We start from the raw sequence: 20,242 nt of genomic DNA on the forward strand, positions 1-20,242 counted from the left end.
CAACCAACCGGCTCGCCAGCACCCGGCACGTCACCACCACCACCAAGCGCAGGCGCGGAAGGGCAGGCTCTGTGACATCACGCGCCGCACTCTCTCACGCAGGAGACAGATGTGGGGGGTGCGCCGCCGCGAGGCTTCCCGCCAGAAAGCCACCGAGCTTCTCGAACTTTTGCTGCGCATGCGCCCATGCTGCCGTCTCGAGTTCTCTTGGCTGGGGGGGGGGAAACCCACCGCTCCGCGCGTGCGCAAAATCTTCCTGCGCATGCGGGAAAAGGGGAAGCGGAGAATTCCGCGCGCGCGCTGTTCGAGGGACCGCGAAGGATATCGGACTTCGTTTTATAGACTTGTGCTGCCTCAAATGGGAAGGCTGAGTCGCTGTGCCTCCACAGGAAATGTACGTACTGAGGTGGAGGAAAGCTGAGCTGTGAAACTCTTTGCCACAAGGAAAACACTGGCGAAGAACGTAGCCCTTTCCAGAGGTTGATTTGATGATGATGATGATGATGATGATGATTATAATAATTATAATTTATTTATACCCCCCTCCGAATCTGGCTGGGTTGCCCCAGCCACTCTGAGCGGCTTACAACACACATTAACATAAAAAAACATAATAATAAAACTATACACACACACACATATACACGGAATGGTAAAATGTGTGTGTGTGTGTGTGTGTATATGTATGTGTGTGTATATAATTTATATATTAGATAATAATAAAATAATAAAGCGTCAGACATTAATATTAATAATTAGATCCTATGTTAAAAGTCACAATACCTGTAAAATCAAGATCAAATAAAGCACTATTCTAGGGCTGCCATACATATGTCCTGGAATTCACCTCAGAAAATGCAAACTTTACAGGTACTTAATTTTAAATGTAAGAGGCCTGGGTGGGTCAATTCCCTCTGTCTTCCATGTACAGTGGTACCTCCGGTTATGAACTTAATTCGTTCCGGAGGTCCGTTCTTAACACAAAACCGATCTTAACCTGAAGCGCGTTTTCACTAATGGGGTCTCACGCCACCGGCGCACCACTTCCGCTTGCATCCCGGGGCAAAGTTCATTACCAGGAGCACCTACTTCCTGGTTAACGGAGCTTGTTACCCAAAGCGTTCGTAAGGAGGACGGTACGTAACCTGAGGTTCCACTGTACATTTTGGGCAGGGCAGACGTTTTCTGTCACCATGCAAATAGCATGTGGCCTGAGCCAGCAGAGCTCCTATGCTCAGAAACCAGGTAGCCCAAATGCCTTCTATTCTAATAAAATACAATGATGCTGCATTTATTGTTGGAAAACCATGGAAGTCTCCAAAAGATGAGAAATAAAACTTGGCACAGGGTTACGATGATACACTGCAAACTCAAAGCACTGGATTTTTCATATAGACCTCAAACATAGTTCAGTCTAGTTCAAAAGCAGCAGGTTGGTGAATGTGATGGTTCATACACTTACGGAAATAGTCTAACCACAGAGATGTTTTTCTTTCTATGCCGGAAACACCTGCTTAGAAAAGAAAAGAGAAAAAAACACAATTCAGTCAAACTCTGTAGAAAAGAAACAGAATAATCCTCCTCCTGCAAATTTCTTTAAAATTAGATTGAATCTGCATGGTTGATTTCAACCAGAATCCCCTAACTGAAATGTTTCACACATGGGGGAAACAGAAGCTGTCTTTTTCATAGGCAAGCATGTTTGTTGTTTCACGTGTACCACAGTCAAAGAAGACTGAGATGGGTAGGCACTTCAAAAACTTGCACTTACGAGAGCAATAAACACCCATACACAATAAACAGCCATATGGAAGCATCCATCATTAGAAAGTGCTATTGCTGCTACTGCTGCTGCTGTTAGTCACCAGTCGGTTACCCATCTGACTGGGTTACCCCAGCCACTCTGGGTAGCTCCCAACCAAATATTAAAAACACAACAAAGCATCAACCATTAAGAATTTCCCTGTACTGCCTTCAGATGTCTTCTAAAAGTCATAAAGTTATTTATCTGTTTGACATCTGATGGGAGGTGCCACTAGCGTGAAGGCCCTCTGCCTGGTTCCCTATAACTTCACTTCTCGCGGGGAGGGAACCACCAGAAGGCCCTTGGAGCTGGACCTCAGTGTTGGGCGGAACGATGGGGGTAGAGACGCTCCTTCAGGTATAGTGGGCTGAGGGCATTTAGGGCTTTAAAGGTCAGCACCAACACTTCGAATTGTGCTCGGAAATGTACTGGGAGCCAATCTAGATCCTTTGGGACCAGTGTTATGGTCCTCGCGACTGCTCCCAGTCACCAGTCTAGCTGCCACATTCTGGATTAGTTGTTGTTTCTGAGACACCTTCAAAGGTAGCTCCACATAGAGTGCATTGCAGTAATCCAAGCAGGAGATAACCAGAGCATGTACCACTCTGGTGAGAAAGTGCGCAGGCAGGTAGGGTCTCAGCCTGCGTACCAGGTGGAGCTGGTAGACTGCTGCCCTGGATTCAGGAGTAACCCATGAACAGCTGTGAGTCCATAATGACTCCCAGGCTGTGCACCTGGTCCCTTAGGGGCACGGTTACCCTATTCATGACCAGGGAATCCCTCATGCCTGCCTGCCCCCTTGTCCCCCAGAAACGGTACTTCTGTTCTGTTTGGATTCTACCTCAGTCCATGATCCACCATCCATCCTCCAACTGCCTCCAGACACTCACACAGGATGTTCAACATTCTCACTGGTTCTGATTTAAACAAGAGGTAGAGCTGGGTGTCATCTGCATACTGATGAACACCCAGCCCAAACCCCCTGATGATCTCTCCCAGTAGCTGTATGTAGATGTTGAAAAGCATGGAGGAGAGGACGGAACCCTGAGGCACCCCACAAATGAGAGCTCAGTGGTCCGAACACCGAATCCCTGACATCACCTTCTGGACACGGCCCAGGAGGAAGGAGCGGAACCACAGTATAACAGTGCCCCTAGCTCCCCTAGACAGTCGCAACAAAAGAAGAATGGATACAAAAACTTACGGAACACACAGAAATGGAGAAACTTAGCAGAGAAATAAATCAAGATAACATACTTTTAAATAAAAGAATATAAATGGTTTGTTGAATATTTGCAAACAAACTAAACAGATAAGAACATTGGCAGGATTATTGTAATAACCTGCAGTTTTATAAGAGTATACATTTAAAGTAGATGAATAAAGGAGTAAGTTAAGTTAATTTGGAATATACAGAAAACCTAAAAAATAAATTTAAGCAACCACAGAAAGAGGGGGAAGGAAGTCAAGTTTTGAAATCTTAAAAGCATTGTAAAATTATTGAAATGTATAAAATTGAAAATCGTAAATAAAAATTAAAAAGAAAATTTAAAAAATACCATGGTTGATGGTATCAAAAGCCGCTGATGTCCACCTCTGTCCCTAGCCTGCCAAAGATCATTGACCAGCATGACCAAGGTGGTTTCAGTCCCATGATGAGGCCTGAATCCCAATTGAAAAGGTTCCAAATGGTCCACATCCTCCAGATGTGCCTGGAATTGTTCAGCGACCACCCTGCTCATTCACCTTGCCTTGGAATGGGAGATTTGACACCCACTGGTGCCTTCCAGCCCACTGTTTGAGAAACACTCCTATAAGTAATTTTAGGTGGTTCACTTTTATGGAAGTCACATTGCTTATTGGTTTATGTCAAGTATCCTACCCCCGCCCCATCAGACATAAATTCTCATCTTTAGGTGGTAGAATATAGTTTATCTCCAATTACAATCTCGAGGATGGCTACATTTGGCATTCTTTGATGCAAACCAATATTATAGGTCCATTGGGAAAAATCCAACAGCCACAGCAGGATTTTGTTAGGGTCAACCAAAATGTCAAAATGAGATGAGCAATCTTTCAGATTACTCAGAGCTTTATCAAAACTCGGGAAGTGTGGGGGAGAGAGCAAGATAGGCTTGATGGAAAGCCCCTAAGTCAGTTTTAAGAGAGAAAGAGAAAGAAGGAATTGTGTTGACTTAGAATAGCCTCTGCTAGGTGCTAAACTTAAAGTTTTGGGTTGTCACATGCATGCTTGCATGCAAATAGTCTTTGCCTTTAATAGCTACATAGCGGGCAGAACCCAATAGATAGAGATTTTCCTATGCCTTCACTCAAACCATGATAAACGTCACCTATTCTTCTTTTTAAAAATGAATTGAGTATTCAACATAAACTGCGTAATAGGCAGATTATTATTTTTTTAAAAAAAGTTTCACCTAGGAATTTCTGCCCGTGTTCTGCTTATGCTGAATGAGCAATTCTTTATGTAAAAAGTGGCAATCCTTGCTATAATTTTTCTAGTAGAGCTCTTTTGAGAGTGGATAAAAACCCTAATTCACTAGTTTGTAGAAATGCAGCAATTGCATTGTCTTAACTTGTTGAATTTCTGTTATGCATTGATAAAAAACATGGGGACTGGGGAGCAGTCCTCAGAAATTGCTAGAACTAGAGGGCACAATTGTCATTCTGTTGTTTTGCACTTAAAAACTAGATAAGAATGAGGTAATCTCCTGCTTCTTTGATTTTATTACAGTATCTGCTGTTGCTGTTAATAGAATTCTAGTTAAAAGGCTGCCCTTTAGCTATAAACTGCTCTTCTGTTGCCCTATAAACTGCTCTGCTGTTGCCCTGATAAAAAGATGTTTGAGATAAAGCCCAAACCTCCAGATGTTGCAATTTTTTGTTAAGAGTGAGTTGCACCAACTGCTTGATCATTTTGATTGGCCGTTTCTGAAACTTTCCCAGCTCTAGAATAGCCTTTTGAGGTTTGGGCAAAACTTTATCCAGCAGAAAGATCCAAAAACGGCCCATTTTCTTTTGAAGAAAGGAAGTATGTTCTCTACCTCAATTCCCCATCCCCTTTGTTTCTGGGGGTCTTCCTAAAATAAGGTCAATAACTTTTGGGGTGTCCTGGCTTTTGCAGTACCATCCCTGCACAATTTAAACCGTTTCTGAAAAGACTCATATTTTCTCAGCCATTTTTATGGAGTGATTCTGGAGTTTCATTTGGGTTACAAAAACTATAGTGCATTTTTTAAACAACAAGAACCAAGTTGTATTATGTTTTCTTTGTTACACTAGGCCAAATGTGTGGTTTATGGACTGGCTAATTTAAGTGTTTTAAAAGTAGCAAAATTGGTGTCTTGAAATTACAGCCGCTGTGGTCTAGACAACTTTAAGTGAAGGGAAGAGCTGTTCGACAGTGGAATTTGCTGCCAAGGAGTGTGGTGGAGTCTCCTTCTTTGGAGGTCTTTAAGCAGAGGCTTGACAACCATATGTCAGGAGTGCTCTGATTGTGTTTCCTGCTTGGCAGGGGGTTGGACTCGATGGCCCTTGTGGTCTCTTCCAACTCTATGATTCTGTGATTCTATGAAATCATAGGTGTGAGCCCTACGCACAGCTGTCAATGTTTCCCTTTTTTAAAGGGAAATTCCCTTATTCCGAATAGGATTCCTTGCAAGAAAAGGGACAAGTTGACAGCTATGCCTACTTGTTTTGAAAAACTTTCATTAGCTGGCTAGTTGGCTGCAGGGGCAAAGCCATCTTAAATAGGGCTGCCATATGTCCGGACATTACTGGGATTTCAAAGGCGGAATTGAAGTCCAGGGGGAATTTCTGAAAGGCGATGATTTGTCCTGGATCTTAGGCAAGCGTGGGGTTTTTTGTTTTTTTAATAAAAGGTAATCAATTTTGGGGTTTTCCTAAAAGAAGCTCAACAGCTTTGGGGGTGTCCTTGTTTTTTACTTTTTGAAATATTGCTTGCCCATTCTGCCTAGTGATTGGCTGAAGTAAGGACTCTCCGTACCTTTCAGCTGCACCCCTTACCTGCACATACTGCTACTTGGGACTGCGGCAAAGACTCAGCCCCAGCTAATGTTTCCAGTGGGCAGGGATGACAGCTGCTTTAGTCCATTGGCTGCTGGAAGTTCACTGGTTCCTCGTCATCCAGGAGAGGGTGCTTCATTGTCCTCAAGACACAGCACACAGCGGTGGCAAATACATTTCTCACAGAGCCATACTAATGAATGTTGCCTTTCCCGTTTTCCAGGTTAGAAGCGGCTACCCAGGTCAGCGCCGCATTACAAGAAAAAACATTATTTAAAAGAATCACTGCGCAAAAGGATTTGCAAAAGAGAGGACACGTTGAATGTAGAGTTGGAAACGATCTCAAGAGTCATCTAGTCTAAACCTCTGCAATGCAAGAATCTCAACTATAAAAAAGGTAAAGGACCCTTGGACGGTTCAGTCCAGTCAAATGCAACTACGAGGTTGCGGCACTCATCTCGATTCTTTTTTTTTTTTTTAAGAAATTATTATTTATATGCCGCCCATCTTGCTGTGTTTCCCCAGCCGCTCCGGGCGGCTCCCAACAAAATATTAAAAACACGAGAAACCATCAAACATTAAAAACTTGCCTAAACAGGGCTCCCTTCAAATGTCTTCTAAAAGTCAGATAGTTGTTTATCTCCTCAACATCTGATGGGAGGGCGTTCCACAGGGCGGGCGCCACTACCGAGAAGGCCCTCTGCCTGGTTCCCTGTAACCTCACTTCTCACAGCAAGGGAACCGCAAGAAGGCCCTCAGAGCTGGACCTCAGTGGGTGGGGGTAGAGCTGAACGATGGGGGTGGAGACGCTCCTTCAGATATACTGGGCCGTTCACGGGGCAGTGCTGGATTAAACCCTGTGGAGGCCCCTTGGCCGTCAAAATCTGGGCAGGGGGCAGGCCTCGTGCGCACGCTGGATTAACATTGAACTAAGAAAGCATGTCATTTCCTTTCAAGATCAAATCAATATTATTTTGATCCATTTTGTGGAACCCCTAAAAAGTGTGTGGCCAATAGGCCAGTGCCTACTCTGCCTATTTGGTAATCCAGCCCGGCCCCTTTGGCTGAAGGAGAGAGGAGAAATGGAAGTTGAGGGACACATCCTGATGTGCTGCAGCTGTTCCCCACAATGAAATGGAAGGCTCAACATTTGTCAGGCACTTTCGGATGCTCAGCAGCCCTGTGTGGTTACAACAACCCTGTAAAGAAGGCCAGTGCTATGTGTTCCCCAGATTGCAGCTGAATCCCTCGCAGATTGGCACCCAACCTCTGCTTAAAAGCCTCCAAGGAAGGAGAGTCCACCACCATCTTACCATCAGAAAGTTCTTCCTAATGTTTAGTTCAAATTTCCTCTCCTGCCCTTCCCTCTGGAGTAGCAGAAATCAAGCTTGCTCCCTCTTGCAGCCCTCAGATATTGGAAGATGGCTCTCCTCTCTCCTCTCAGTCTCCTCTTCTCCAGGCTAAAAATACCTAGCTGCCTCAACCGTTCCTCATGAGGCTTGGTTCCAACTGCCTCAACCGTTCCTCATGGGGCTTGGTTTCCAACTGCCTCAACCGTTCCTCACGAGGCTTGGTTCCAACTGCCTCAACCGTTCCTCATGGGGCTTGGTTCCAACTGCCTCAACCGTTCCTCACGAGGCTTGGTTCCAACTGCCTCAACCGTTCCTCATGGGGCTTGGTTCCAACTGCCTCAACCGTTCCTCACGAGGCTTGGTTCCAACTGCCTCAACCGTTCCTCACGAGGCTTGGTTCCAACTGCCTCAACCGTTCCTCACGAGGCTTGGTTCCAACTGCCTCAACCGTTCCTCACGAGGCTTGGTTCCAACTGCCTCAACCGTTCCTCACGAGGCTTGGTTCCAACTGCCTCAACCGTTCCTCACGAGGCTTGGTTCCAACTGCCTCAACCGTTCCTCACGAGGCTTGGTTCCAACTGCCTCAACCGTTCCTCATGGGGCTTGGTTCCAACTGCCTCAACCGTTCCTCACGAGGCTTGGTTCCAACTGCCTCAACCGTTCCTCACGAGGCTTGGTTCCAACTGCCTCAACCGTTCCTCATGGGGCTTGGTTCCAACTGCCTCAACCGTTCCTCATGGGGCTTGGTTTCCAACTGCCTCAACCGTTCCTCACGAGGCTTGGTTCCAACTGCCTCAACCGTTCCTCATGAGGCTTGGTTTCCAGACCCTTCATCATCCTGGTCGCCCTCCTCTGCTCACCTTCAAGCTGCCCAATATCCTTCTTCAACTAGCCTGCACTGACTGGCAGCAGCTCTCCAGGGTTTTGGTTGGGGGGGGACATTCCCAGCCCACCCCAGATATGCCGCCCAGGACAGAAGAGCTACATGCAAAGCAGATGATCCAATCCTGTGCTATGGACACCCCTAGCCTGCCTTGAAGGATGTGGGGATGATCTCCTCGGAGCTGGACCTCAGTGTCTGGGTGGAACTGTGGGGGTGGAGAAACTCCTTCAGGTATACAGGGCCAAGGCTGTTTAGGGCTTTAAAGGTTAGCACCAACACTTTGAATCGTGCTTGGAAACGTACTGGGAGCCAATTTAGATCTTTCAGGACCAGTCTTATATGGTCTCGGCAACTGTTCCCAGTCACCAGTCTAGCTGCCGCATTCTGGATTAGTTGTAGTTTCCAAGTCACCTTCAAAGGTAGCCCCACGTAGAGCGCATTGCAGTAGTCCAAGTGGGAGATAACCAGGCATTCACCACTCTAGCGAGACAGTCTCTGGGCAGGTAGGTTACCAGAGGGAGCCGGCGTTTGTCTACAGACGGCTTTCTAGGTTATGTGGCCAGCCATTAAAACTGTCTGGGCAGCACACTGGAGAAAAGATCTTTGTTCCAATGCAGCAGAGAATTTCTGGTGTTATTATGGCCTGCTGTTTCTTGAATAGGACCCTGTCCTCCCCTACTAGGAAGGCAAGATGTAAAAGTGGATCGAGCTCTTCCACCTTTCATAAATGGATGTGAGAAATTTTGTGGATTTCCTTCTACACAACTATTGAAGGTGGAGGAACCCACTCCATTCCTTTTCCTGCCTACCAGATGACTATTGAAGCTGAAAAGAGCACCCGAGGTATATACAGTATGTTAATACAGTGGTACCTCGGGTTAAGTACTTAATTCGTTCTGGAGGTCCGTTCTTAACCTGAAACTGTTCTTAACCTGAAGCACCACTTTAGCAAAAGGGGCCTCCTGCTGCCGCCATGCCGTCAGAGCACGATTTCTGTTCTCATCCTGAAGCAGAGTTCTTAACCCGAGGTACTATTTCTGGTTTACCGGAGTCTGTAACCTGAAGTGTATGTAACCTGAAGCATATGTAACCTGAGGTACCACTGTATGTTAGTATGTCATTGATCCGAGCTCGCTCAACACACTTCATGGCTGTAAGGAATGAGCCTGTTGCTTTGAGTTGGGAATGGAACCTAGGCCTCTTCCAGTCCTAAAATCATTGCACAACTTATGCCATGTGGATATATCAGGTTGCAACCCCATGTGGGTTGACTAGGTTGCAAACCCAGGAGTCCCCTTGCACCCTTACATTCACTGCTCAGTGAGACCATGAATCAAGAGGTTTGAGCCACTCCACCCTGGAGGGTCTTTGGTAGTGGATTTTACTGGACTTGCCCACTGTCAGGCTTCAGAGAATCCTATCCCTTCCCCTGTGGCAGTGAAGAAGCAGATTAAAAAAAAGAGTTCTTATCAAGTAGTTTATTCAGTATTTACAGTGAAAGAAAAAGGAATGCGGTCTCTCTTAGATAATGGCATTGCCCAGGTAAAGTCCTACCCCTTCCGTCTTTCCTATTCTGCGTCACCCCTGCGCCGGCTGATCTGTGCTTTCTGCCTCTGAGCTTTCTGTTCTCCTACTCTCAATGCACGCCAGGTCCTGGGAGAGGGGGGTCAGGAATGCTTTCCAGAGACACTGAGTCTGTCAGCTGTCTCTCCCCTGGTGCTTCTTCTTCCTGCTGCTCTCCCAATATTTCCCAGCTTCTCCCCTCTGCAGCCTCTGAACTATGACCTTCTGCAAACCACTGTTCTAAATCTATACTGTCCTCCTCTTCTTGGGAAGGTGCAGGAAGAGGGAGGGGGCGGTTCCCACCATTCCTTCTCAGTCCAGTCCTTGACATCCACATAGTATTCAGCTTCATTAATGCTTCAATACTTTCCCAATGCTGCTGCGTCATTGCTGTTTGGAGGAGCACGCTTGCCCGATAGAGCAGCAAAAGGACTAGGAAAAGAACCCCGGACATTTGTGGTGTAAGAACTTAAAAGCGGATTTCAGCCAGAAGCTACAGACCGGGAACAAAGCAGACCACTTTTTGCCTTGCCATTTCGTCACCCCAAATGACCCTCCTTAAGGGACGAAAAGACGCTGTTTGCCACAAATGACTTTATATGATTTTTATTTCAAGAAAACTAGAGTTCAGAAACATATACATGAGGAAATGGTGCATATGCTGTTTTAGTGCTCATCTAAAATGGACATTTAACATCAGAAATAGAAGGCTGTAATTCGTATCTCACCTGTTCCGTTTAAATCATTAGCGCTACTTTATGTGCCCTAAAAGCTTCCTGTTTGTACAGGAAAGAGCATTTATGAGCACCTCCTTTAATCTCTTCCACCTAGGTGTCTAATTTCAGCACGGTCTCGGCAGACCTCAAAATGGGAAGCAGTTTCCATTCTGCCCACTCACCCTTGGGTGTCACAGCAAGCAAAGAAGTTCTTGAAAATTAAATATGGATTATCTCATCGCTGTAATCACTGGTAGTTGAACTGAGACCGCAAAGCAAAGTTCATGATAAAGCACTGAAGGATGTGCTGGTCACATGTTTCGATAACAACTTCCTGTCTTCTCAGCCTGTCATTTGTGATGCTGATTCAAATATGCAGGGAATGTCAGAATATATTCTACGCTAGACACTACATGTGTAGACAGGACTGCCCAAATGAACAGGGGAAAAGATGTCTTGGTCTGAACCTGTGCCTTTCCCTGAAGCTTGTTCTGCAAAAATCAGGAGGAGAAGCCCTTTATGGCACAAGAATAAGTGACGTCTGCACATCAGCCTGTTGTCAAAGGCATAGGAGCAGGAGCTGCTTAAAAAGTTGGCAGTCCCATGCAGAAGTTCTGCACTTGCAGTCATCTGCGGTGCGTGGATTGGCAAGGCCAATTGGGGAATTCTAGACAGTGTTTTAATATTTTTTTAAAAATCATAATTCCAGGATATAGTTTTAAAAATAGTTCCACAATGGATAATTAGCTTGGGGACCCCCCACCATAGGTGGCAATGACAGGTAGTTTGAAGGATCCATGAAGGTTGCAAATCATGATATCTGAGTTGCCATGTGCAGAGGCAGTCTACTTGCAAGTAACAGGAGGTGGAGGCAAGAGGGGAGAACTGTTCATGTCCGGCATGAGAGTTTTCAAAGGTGTAAGACTGGCCATTTTTGGATACAGGATAATTGGGCCAGAAGGATAAACCCTGGTATGACCCACCTAGCAAGATAATTATCTTCTTAGAATGTGTGTAGATTGCGGGGAACAGATGAGTGTTGGAGGCAAATCCACCCTCTTTCTCCAACAAAACTGCTACCAGATTACATCCTTGTATCTAGTCAGGCTAATGGCAAGATCTAAACAGCCAACAGTTCAAGCTGTTAACAATCCCAGCTAATAAACTTCATGGATTGTTTTCTATGACTTCCCTGCAGGGAAGCTACTGACATTCCCATTTAGTTTCTGTTAAAGGGCGTTAAATTTCATCCTGGGAACTTAAAAATATGTATTACACACTTCTTAGCTTTAGATTCACATATTTAGGTCTCATATATAAATGGTCAGTTATATTTTCAACCTGGCTTTTGGACCCTCCAACAAAACCATATATTTTGTAAATGTTGCTCTCTTTTTTTCCCTTTCTTCTGGCCTTTACCAATGATATGCAGGCAGAATTTCTACAGGTGGAGCTTTGTCAGGAATGGGGTTCCAGGGGTGAGGAACACTTTGATCCTGTTGAATTTCTGCCCAGCAGAAACCTGTGGCACACACAGGAAGCCTACCAGAAAAAATAAAATAAATACCGTATTTTTCGCTCTATAACACGCACCCGACCATAACACGCACGTAGTTTTTAGAGGAGGAAAATCCGTAGGCATGCCACCCGTAGGCATTCCCTCCATAACACGCACAGACATTTCCCCTTACTTTTTAGGAGGAAAAAAGTGAGTGTTATGGTGCAAAAAATACGGTCACCTCACTAATTCCTTTGTGCTCATATCCCAGGGCAGACAGAAGAGCTGCGTACTGCTTAAAGGGAGAATCTCTACATTGAACTGGTATGAAGAAGCAAGTAAGCGTAGCTTGTCTCATCGCAATACCACCAAGACAGTAATTTATGCTTGCAGGACTTATTACTTTCTGCCACATAGCTATTAAAAGCATGTCTCACCACCACTGATCTTCAGCTGCGTCAGAATGATCAGAATTAACCCTCCACACTTCAGTAGACAGAATAGTTTTGTCCGATTTTCTTCACACTAGGAATTTGCTTCCGCAGACATCGGGCTGACACCAAATTCAAGTTATAAATTAAACCAAGTTAAACAAAATCAAACAGTGTAGCTATGCCACTGACCCCCCCCCCCAACTCCCCAGGTAATCCTGGGGGCTGTCATGTGTGAGGTGGGTTGGTTGCTAGTTTCAGGAGCCTAATCTCCAGCACCAGTATCAAACTAAAACCCTGGTCGTACTTTGCTGAAAGCCATGGCCCTGGAAGAAAACCTGTGCAAGTCTCCATCAGATTTCTCCAATCCATGATGCTTCACTGAAAAGCAAGATTTCGACCGTCGCGGAATAAATACATTCCAAAATCCCCCACAATGCTAACAACGCGCTCCTGTTCAAAAGTCTCCAGTTCAGCTTTTGTTCCGTCGATGCCGCTGGGAGCCAAATGGGACCATCGCATCCTTATGGGGAAGGGCAGTCCCATTCCGTTCTTCTCAAACGAAGTTCCCACCATGCTGGTCACAGCCCACCACGAATGCTAACACGGTGTGCTCCTGTTTGTCAGCCTTCGTGTCGGTGCCCTTCTGTCGCTCAAAAGGGAGTCTGTTTTGTGAGAGAGGCGGAAAAGGCCAAGTCAGAGTTTAAAAGACCTTGCACTCGTTGACTGAGAAAAGCTTCCTCCGGGCTCGTTTCCTTGCTTGGTTCACCGCTGTCCGGACGGCACACTCAAACACCTTCTGGACGCCCCTGTTGGCGAGAGATGAGCACTCCACAAAGGCCTTTGCTCGGATGTCCCTCGCCAGCCGCTTCCCGAGCAACGGGCTGATGCAGGAGGCGCTGTGAGGTCCCGTCTCCCTCTGGTCAATCTGGGTAGCCACCACCAGAATGGGAATACGAGGCAAGTGCGTCCGGATCTCCGTAACCCATTTGCTCCTCAAGCTGAGGAACGAGTTCTGGTTGGCCACCGAGTAGCACAGGAGAATCACGTCAGCCTGCTGGTAGGAAAGGGGGCGGATGCCTTTGAAGGCATCGCTGCCAGACGTGTCCCAAAGGCCTAAGCTAATCTGGGCGCCGTCCAGGAAGACGTCGACCCCAGTGTTCTCATAAACAGTGGGTCTGTAAGTGTCCGGGAAAGTCTCCGAAGTAAAGCGCAGCAGCAGAGCCGTTTTCCCGACAGCCGCATCTCCTACCAGGACACATTTGACCGAATCCAACATTTCCTCAAAGGTTACTTATTCTAAAAGAGAGCCTGGATGAGGACTTCCTGGCGTCCCGCTACTGTGAGCGCCATTCAGTAGGAATCTGCCCAGGTTTCCGCAGTGTTTTCTTGGCAGTTTTGCTCCAGAAGCCGAAATCTTCTGCTCTCCCGCTCAATATCGACGCTTTTCGGAGAGTTAAACACGTTCTCTACAAAACCAAGAAGAGAGCACAGATGTGATTTTTTGTTGCAAGTCACAGGTCATTAGAGATTTATTGTGATTAGATTACCCTGTCCAGTTGGCGTGCACAATTCTCCCTACACCTTTTTTCATCCTTATAAAAACCCCTGTGCGGTAGCTTCGAAGGTGAGATATTACCTCTGGTGTAGCATCAGCACTTGGTAAGCTTTGTTGCCAAGCACATATCTGAAGCTGGGTCTTACAGCTCTTTTTCCAACCCAAGTCCGTTTTCTTAAACTTCTACCATGCTTCTAATGTACGTAAAGGTAAAGGACCCCTGGACGGTTAAGTCCAGTCAAAGGTGACTATGAGGTTGCAGTGCTCATGTCACTTCAGACCGACTGAGCTGGCGTTTGTCCACAGACAGCTTTCCGGTTCATGTGGCCAGCATGACTAAACCGCTTCTGGCGCAGTGGAACACCGTGATGGAAACCAGAGTTCACGGAAACACCGTTTACCTTCCTGCCGTAGCAGTACCTATTTATCTACTTGTACTGGTATGCTTTCGAACTGCTAGGTTGGCAGGAGCCAGGACAGAGCAGCAGGAGCTCACCCCATCACAGGGATTCAAACAGCCGACCTTCTGATTGGCAAACATGAGGCTCAGTGGTTTAGACCACAGCACCACCTGTACCCCATACATAAGGGATACATAAGGGGTACTGGCAAAATACTGGCACCATCAGGAGAACCTTCTAGAGGGGAAGCCAATGTCGGATCCTCCAGACATCGTCGTACTACAACTCCCATCAGCCCAATGGTTCAGGAAGGTGGAAATTGTAGTCCCAAAAACATGTAGAAGGCACCCAGTTTTCTTCCCCTGTGAGCATTAGATACTTCTGTTAGAATTCAGGTCTGCCGCTGAGCTGTCTAGCAGCAGCAAAAGCCATTTAAAACAGTGGAGTGCTGAATCCTCCACTGACCCGCCAATTTTGCCTCCCTCAACTCTTCTCTGCAGCTCCCTGAATTAACTGTTCCCTGTAGATGTAGTACCATCAAGAGAAGAATGGCACCTTTAAGATATTAGACTATATAGAACTCGCCAGCATGACAAATAGATTAAGAAATAAAGACATAAGAATTTAAAAGAGGACTGGACATTATATATAGAATATATGGAAAAATATGATAAGAAAAAAGTAAGTGGAGCAGACGGGGGAAATACTCAGCAGTAGATGTGACAAAGTGGGACAGTGTAAGGTAATGAAAATAATTTAGTAAAATAAGAAAATGCAGTCAAAAAGACAACAGATAGCGAACCAGAGAAAGAGTGGAAGGAGAGTTTAAATTAAGGCTTATAAGAGTTCATTAAATTGGAGGAACAAGTTATGTTACTATTATTATTTACAAATATATGTCTTATACTTATGTTCTTTCCCCCCTTTCTTATTACCATGTGTTTGACTGTAACATACTATGCATTGATAATATGATAAAACAGAAAATTCAAATAAACAATTTAAAAAAACTGTTCCCTGTAGCTGAACAGAGAATGTGGCCACTCACTTGTAAGTGAGCTGCTCCAATTGTTGTCTTCTTTTTAAAAATGCAGCTTTTCAAAAATTTAGAGAAAATGCCACACAAAGTTCTCTCTCCAGAGGCTTCCTATTGCTGGATAGGAGTTGAGGGCTCCTTGATAGAGTACTTCCTTGTCAGGGTCTCCTCACTTACTCCTAACTTACTGTATATCTTACTTCTAGCCTTTCACATTTTTTTTTAATTATTTATAATTTTCATTTAAAACAAACAAATATATCAACAGAAAAAAATAAAGTAATTCTTACATATCAAACCTTGATTTCCCTCCCCTTCTTTCTGCGGTTCCCTAAATTTACTCTCCCCCCTCTGCATATCTCAATATATTTCTTCTTTTCTTCATCATCTGTTTCATATAAGTTTTAGAAACTGCAAGTTTTTGCAATAATCCTGCTCATGTCTTAATTTGTTTATAATTTGTAAATATTCAATAAGTGATTTCCATCCTTAATAAAAAGGAAAGTTGTTCTTCTGGTAAGTTTCGCCATTTCTGCATAGTCCATTCATTTCCGTAGCTAGCCTTTCACATTTTGATCGCAAATAGGGTTGCCATGTTTTGAAGAGCAAAAAGAGGACACATTTGCCGACTTCTCCTTTCAAGGATGGATCACTATGATGACTCTACCCATGGAAAAGAGGGCATATGGCAACCCTACGCAGTTCACAAGATAAAAACACAAAATCTGCATTCGAAATAAAAACAAAATCAACCCAATAACCCCCTCCTAACACATTAGTGATGTATGGAAGTGAGAGCTGGACCATAAAGAAGGCTGATCGCCGAAGAATTGATGCTTTTGAATTATGGTGCTGGAGGAGACTCTTGAGAGTCCCATGGACTGCAAGAAGATCAAACCTATCCATTCTTAAGGAAATCAGCCCTGAGTGCTCCCTGGAAGGACAGATCCTGAAGCTGAGGCTCCAATACTTTGGCCACCTCATGAGAAGAGAAAACTCCCTGGAAAAGACCCTGATGTTGGGAAAGATGGAGGGCACAAGGAGAAGGGGACGACAGAGGACGAGATGGTTGGACAGTGTTCTTGAAGCTACCAGCATGAGTTTGACCAAACTGCGGGAGGCAGTGGAAGACAGGAGTGCCTGGCGTGCTCTGGTCCATGGGGTCACGAAGAGTCGGACATGACTAAACGACTAAACAACAACACATTTTTAAAGGGCATTGGATGTCAATCAGCCAAAGGCCTGGTTAAAGAGGAATGTTTTTGCCTGGCACCTAAAGGTGTATAATGAAGGTGCCAAGTGAACCTCTCTGAGCATTTATTTGCCTGTGTGTCTCACAAATTCCCTCTCCCTCTCCCCACACAAGGACTTCCAAAGCATTCAGATGCCACTGAGCGTGGCATTTTCCAATTGAATTCGGCAGGAGCAGCACTAAATCCTATCATTTTTATGAGAAAGATGCGTCTTACCTACCCATAGGAGTCACTGCAACCCAGGTGCCTTATTCTCTCGTTAACCACAAAGGCAAACAAAATTCATTTCGTCTGTACAGTTAGTGCCTTAACAGCTCCGGCCACAATAAGGTCCGCTGGCAATTGTGGTTTTGCTGCTAAGAGACCAACACAGCTATTCCTCTGGAGCAGATTGTGAACCTCTCGTAGGCAACGTCCGATCCTCGGCGATGTGACTGCCCAGCACTCCAACTTCTGCTTGTCACCGTTTATAAGGCAATCGTTGCATCAGAAGAGGCATTTCCTGCTATGCATGTGTGCAACATGAATGGCTTGAGATAGTCTGACCCAACGTAGCACGCAAGCCTTCTTGGAAAGTTTTTGAAAGGGACACTTATTTCTGCGAACCAGCCGTGTGAACAGATTGGCAGATCCATTCAGGGAACAGTCAGAACGTAACGCTGGAAACTTAAATGATGTCAGAAAGCTACTGTAACTGTCCGACGAAAGAAGAAAGGCAGGCGAAATTAATGGACTATGCAGAATTAGACAAAAAGACAGGAAGGATTCGAAACCTGCGGGACCAGAGATTTACAGAAGATTGGAAGAAGTATATGAATTATTTGAAGAGCAACTGTAATCAACAAATTACGCTAGTAGGACTACAAGAAGTTTTGTAAGGAGAAATATATGAAGTGTTACAAAGTAGAAAAAGATAGAGATATTGGTTATGAGTTTGAAATGTAATAGGGAAGATAAGAAATGCATATTGAGAGATTAGATTGGAAAATTTTCAGACAGGATTGATGGAAGTCAAAAATTTGAATAAGATGTAAAAGTATGTTTAATTACTGTTGAAAATGATATGTTAAAAAACTAATAAAAATTATATATATATATAAAAAGAAAGCTACTTTAACTGAATATGAGGGAGATTAAAGGAAGGAAGACCAGCCAGGTTAAGACTTCAGAGTTTTCTCTGGAAACAAGACATACAGTAAGGGGGTGGGGGAACAGACTGATGTTGTCGGACTACAACTCCCATCATTTCTGACCACAGGCTATGCTAACAGAGCTTGATTAATTCAGTTCAGTTGGAACATAAGAAGGTGCCTTTGAACAAGTCAAACCATGGAAGTGGCAGGGATTGAAACTGACCCCTTCTGCTACAAAGTTAGCAAAAATGTACAAGACAAGTTCAAATATCTGCTGGAAATTTAAAGGGGGGGGAGTACTTTTTTCATATGTGGGCTTGTAAGGTAATAAAAGCTTTCTGGGAGATGATTTATAATGAAATGAAAAAAATGTTTAAAATAACTTTTGATTAAAAAAACCCCCAGAAGCTTTTTTATTAGGAATTACAGGTACCGACATTCCGAAGGAGCAGAAAAGACTTTTTATGTATGGAACAAAAGCCGCTCGGATGCTACTAGCCCAGAGATGGAAAGAAGATAAAGTCCCTACCAGAGAAGAATGGCAAACCAAGTTGATGGATTATGCCAAGAAGGCAAAGCTGACTGGAAAACTCAGAAACCAAGAGGACAAAAACTTTATAAAAGAATGGGAAGAATTTATAAGTTATCTAGGAGACCACTGTAAGCAGACGGAAACAAGAGCAGGATTTTGACTCACTTGTAGTGTAAAAAACACTATGAATAATATGGTTTAATATAAAAACTGGAGTATGGACTAATATGCAGTTGTAGACATTTAAGATAAGACTCCATGGACGAGATGGGGGGAAGTCGTGAGATTCGGAGAATCTCTACATACAGCATGATTTTATTGAGGTGTGTTTATTTGTATATTTTTATCTGTGAAATTAATAAAATGTCTTGAAAAGAAAAAAGAAACTGAGCCCTTCTTCATGCAAAGCAATGCCCTACTCCGGGGATACCCTTTACCAAGGATCATGGAACATAAGAAACTGTCTTGTACTGAGTCGGACCATTGGTCTAGCTAGCTCTTTAATGCCTAGCCTACACTGGCTGGCAGCAGTACTCCAGTGACAGGGAGCCAGCCAGCAATAAATCGCACGGGGTAAGTTAACTCTTCATTCAAAGAAACAAGGCTTGCTCAGGGAGCCATGCCTATTGAGCACAGCAACCCTTCTCTGTGAGTCTTGCCCCCATGGGGCAGTTGTGGAGGCTGAAGGTCCTCACCTTCCCACAGCTCCCTAAATCTCCTTCTCCTCCACATCCTTCCCAAGCAGGTGGCGCTGTGGTCTAAACCACTGAGCCTCTTGGGCTTGCCGATCAGAAGGTTGGCGGTTCAAATCCCCACAACGGAGTGAGCTCCTGTTGCTCTGTCCCAGCTTCTGCCAACCTAGCAGTTCGAAAGCATGCCAGTAGAAGTAGATAACTAGATTCCGCTGTGGCAAGAAGGTAAATGGCATTTCCATGCGCTCTGGCACTCATCATGGTGTTCTGTTGCGCCAGATGTAGTTTAGTCATGCTGGCCACATGACCCAGAAAGCTGTCTGTGGAGAAACGCCGCCTACCTTGGCCTGAAAGCGAGATGAGCGTCGCAACCCCATAGTAGCCTTTGACTGGACTTAACCATCCAGGGGTCCTTTACCTTTTACCTCTACAGTGGTACCTCAGGTTACATAAACTTCAGGTTACATACACTTCAGGTACAGACTCCACTAACCCAGAAATATTACCTCAGGTTAAGAACTTTGCTTCAGGATGAGAACAGAAATCGTGCTCCGGTGGCGCGGCAACAGCAGGAGGCCCCATTAGCTAAAGTGGTGCTTCAGGTTAAGAACAGTTTCAGGTTAAGAACGGACCTCCGGAACGAATTAAGGACTTAACCTGAGGTACCACTGTACAAGAAATCTGAGACTAGGTCAGCGTGCCTGTCTCTGCTGTTCCCTCTTCATACCTCTTCTGGTCTTGGGAGATCATGGGAGAGACCAGAGTGTTGAAGCAGCAGGAGGAGACACCCTGGGCTGACTCATCTCCACCTCTTGACCTCTCCTGACTTTGATTCTGGACAGCTCTCTGCCACAGACTCTCTTCAGCTTCTGAACCTCCTCCTCCCAGTCTTTTCCCTCTTCTCCTTCTGACCACTCATTGCTGACCCACCACCACTCCCGAGGCTTTGAGCTTTCTTGCCTTGGGGGTTCCCCAGCTAGTGTCTACCACCATTCCTCTGTGCCTAACCAGTCCCATGACATCCAGGATTTTTCAGACAGGGTCCCTCTCAGCCTCATGGGGGATTTAACCTGAGACCTTTTGCATGGAAGTAGATAACACAGTAGTGTTCCCAGTAGTGATGTATGGAAGTGAGAGCTGGACCATAAAGAAGGCTGATCGCCGAAGAATGGATGCTTTTGAATTATGGTGCTGGAGGAGACTCTTGAGAGTCCCATGAACTGCAAGAAGATCAAACCTCTCCATTCTGAAGGAAATCAGCCCTGAGTGCTCACTGGAAGGACAGATCCTGAAGCTGAGGCTCCAATACTTTGGCCACCTCATGAGAAGAGAAGACTCCCTGGAAA

General features: G+C 45.1%; 1 protein-coding gene and 1 long non-coding RNA gene across 8 annotated transcripts in view; one reads left to right on the forward strand and one right to left on the reverse strand.

Moving 5' to 3' along the window:
• Positions 1-247: 247 nt before the first annotated feature.
• Positions 248-20,242, forward strand: part of LOC310686408 — a 52,131-nt gene continuing 32,136 nt past the window's right edge. Inside the window, exons 1-2 of one of the 2 annotated variants that reach the window (XR_014515869.1) lie at positions 248-394; positions 6,072-6,245. This is a non-coding gene — a long non-coding RNA (uncharacterized lncRNA). The remainder of the gene's footprint in view (positions 395-6,071; positions 6,246-20,242) is intronic. The other variant, XR_014515870.1, reaches the window with a different exon arrangement.
• The window catches only part of RHOH (ras homolog family member H), a 47,916-nt gene continuing 39,598 nt past the window's right edge, over positions 11,925-20,242 (reverse strand). For 5 of the 6 annotated variants that reach the window (XM_083460196.1, XM_083460197.1, XM_083460193.1 and 2 more), the window contains one exon: positions 11,925-13,760. In XM_083460196.1, coding sequence (XP_083316322.1) covers positions 12,995-13,570 — 576 coding nt within the window. In that variant the 5' untranslated portion in view covers positions 13,571-13,760 and the 3' untranslated portion in view covers positions 11,925-12,994. Of the gene's footprint in view, positions 13,761-16,759; positions 18,664-20,242 lie in introns of those variants that run through there. The other variant, XM_083460198.1, reaches the window with a different exon arrangement.

Source organism: Podarcis liolepis (genome assembly GCF_965112155.1).
Source record: "Podarcis liolepis genome assembly, chromosome: 9".
In the NCBI taxonomy this organism is placed as follows: Eukaryota; Metazoa; Chordata; class Lepidosauria; order Squamata; family Lacertidae; genus Podarcis; species Podarcis liolepis.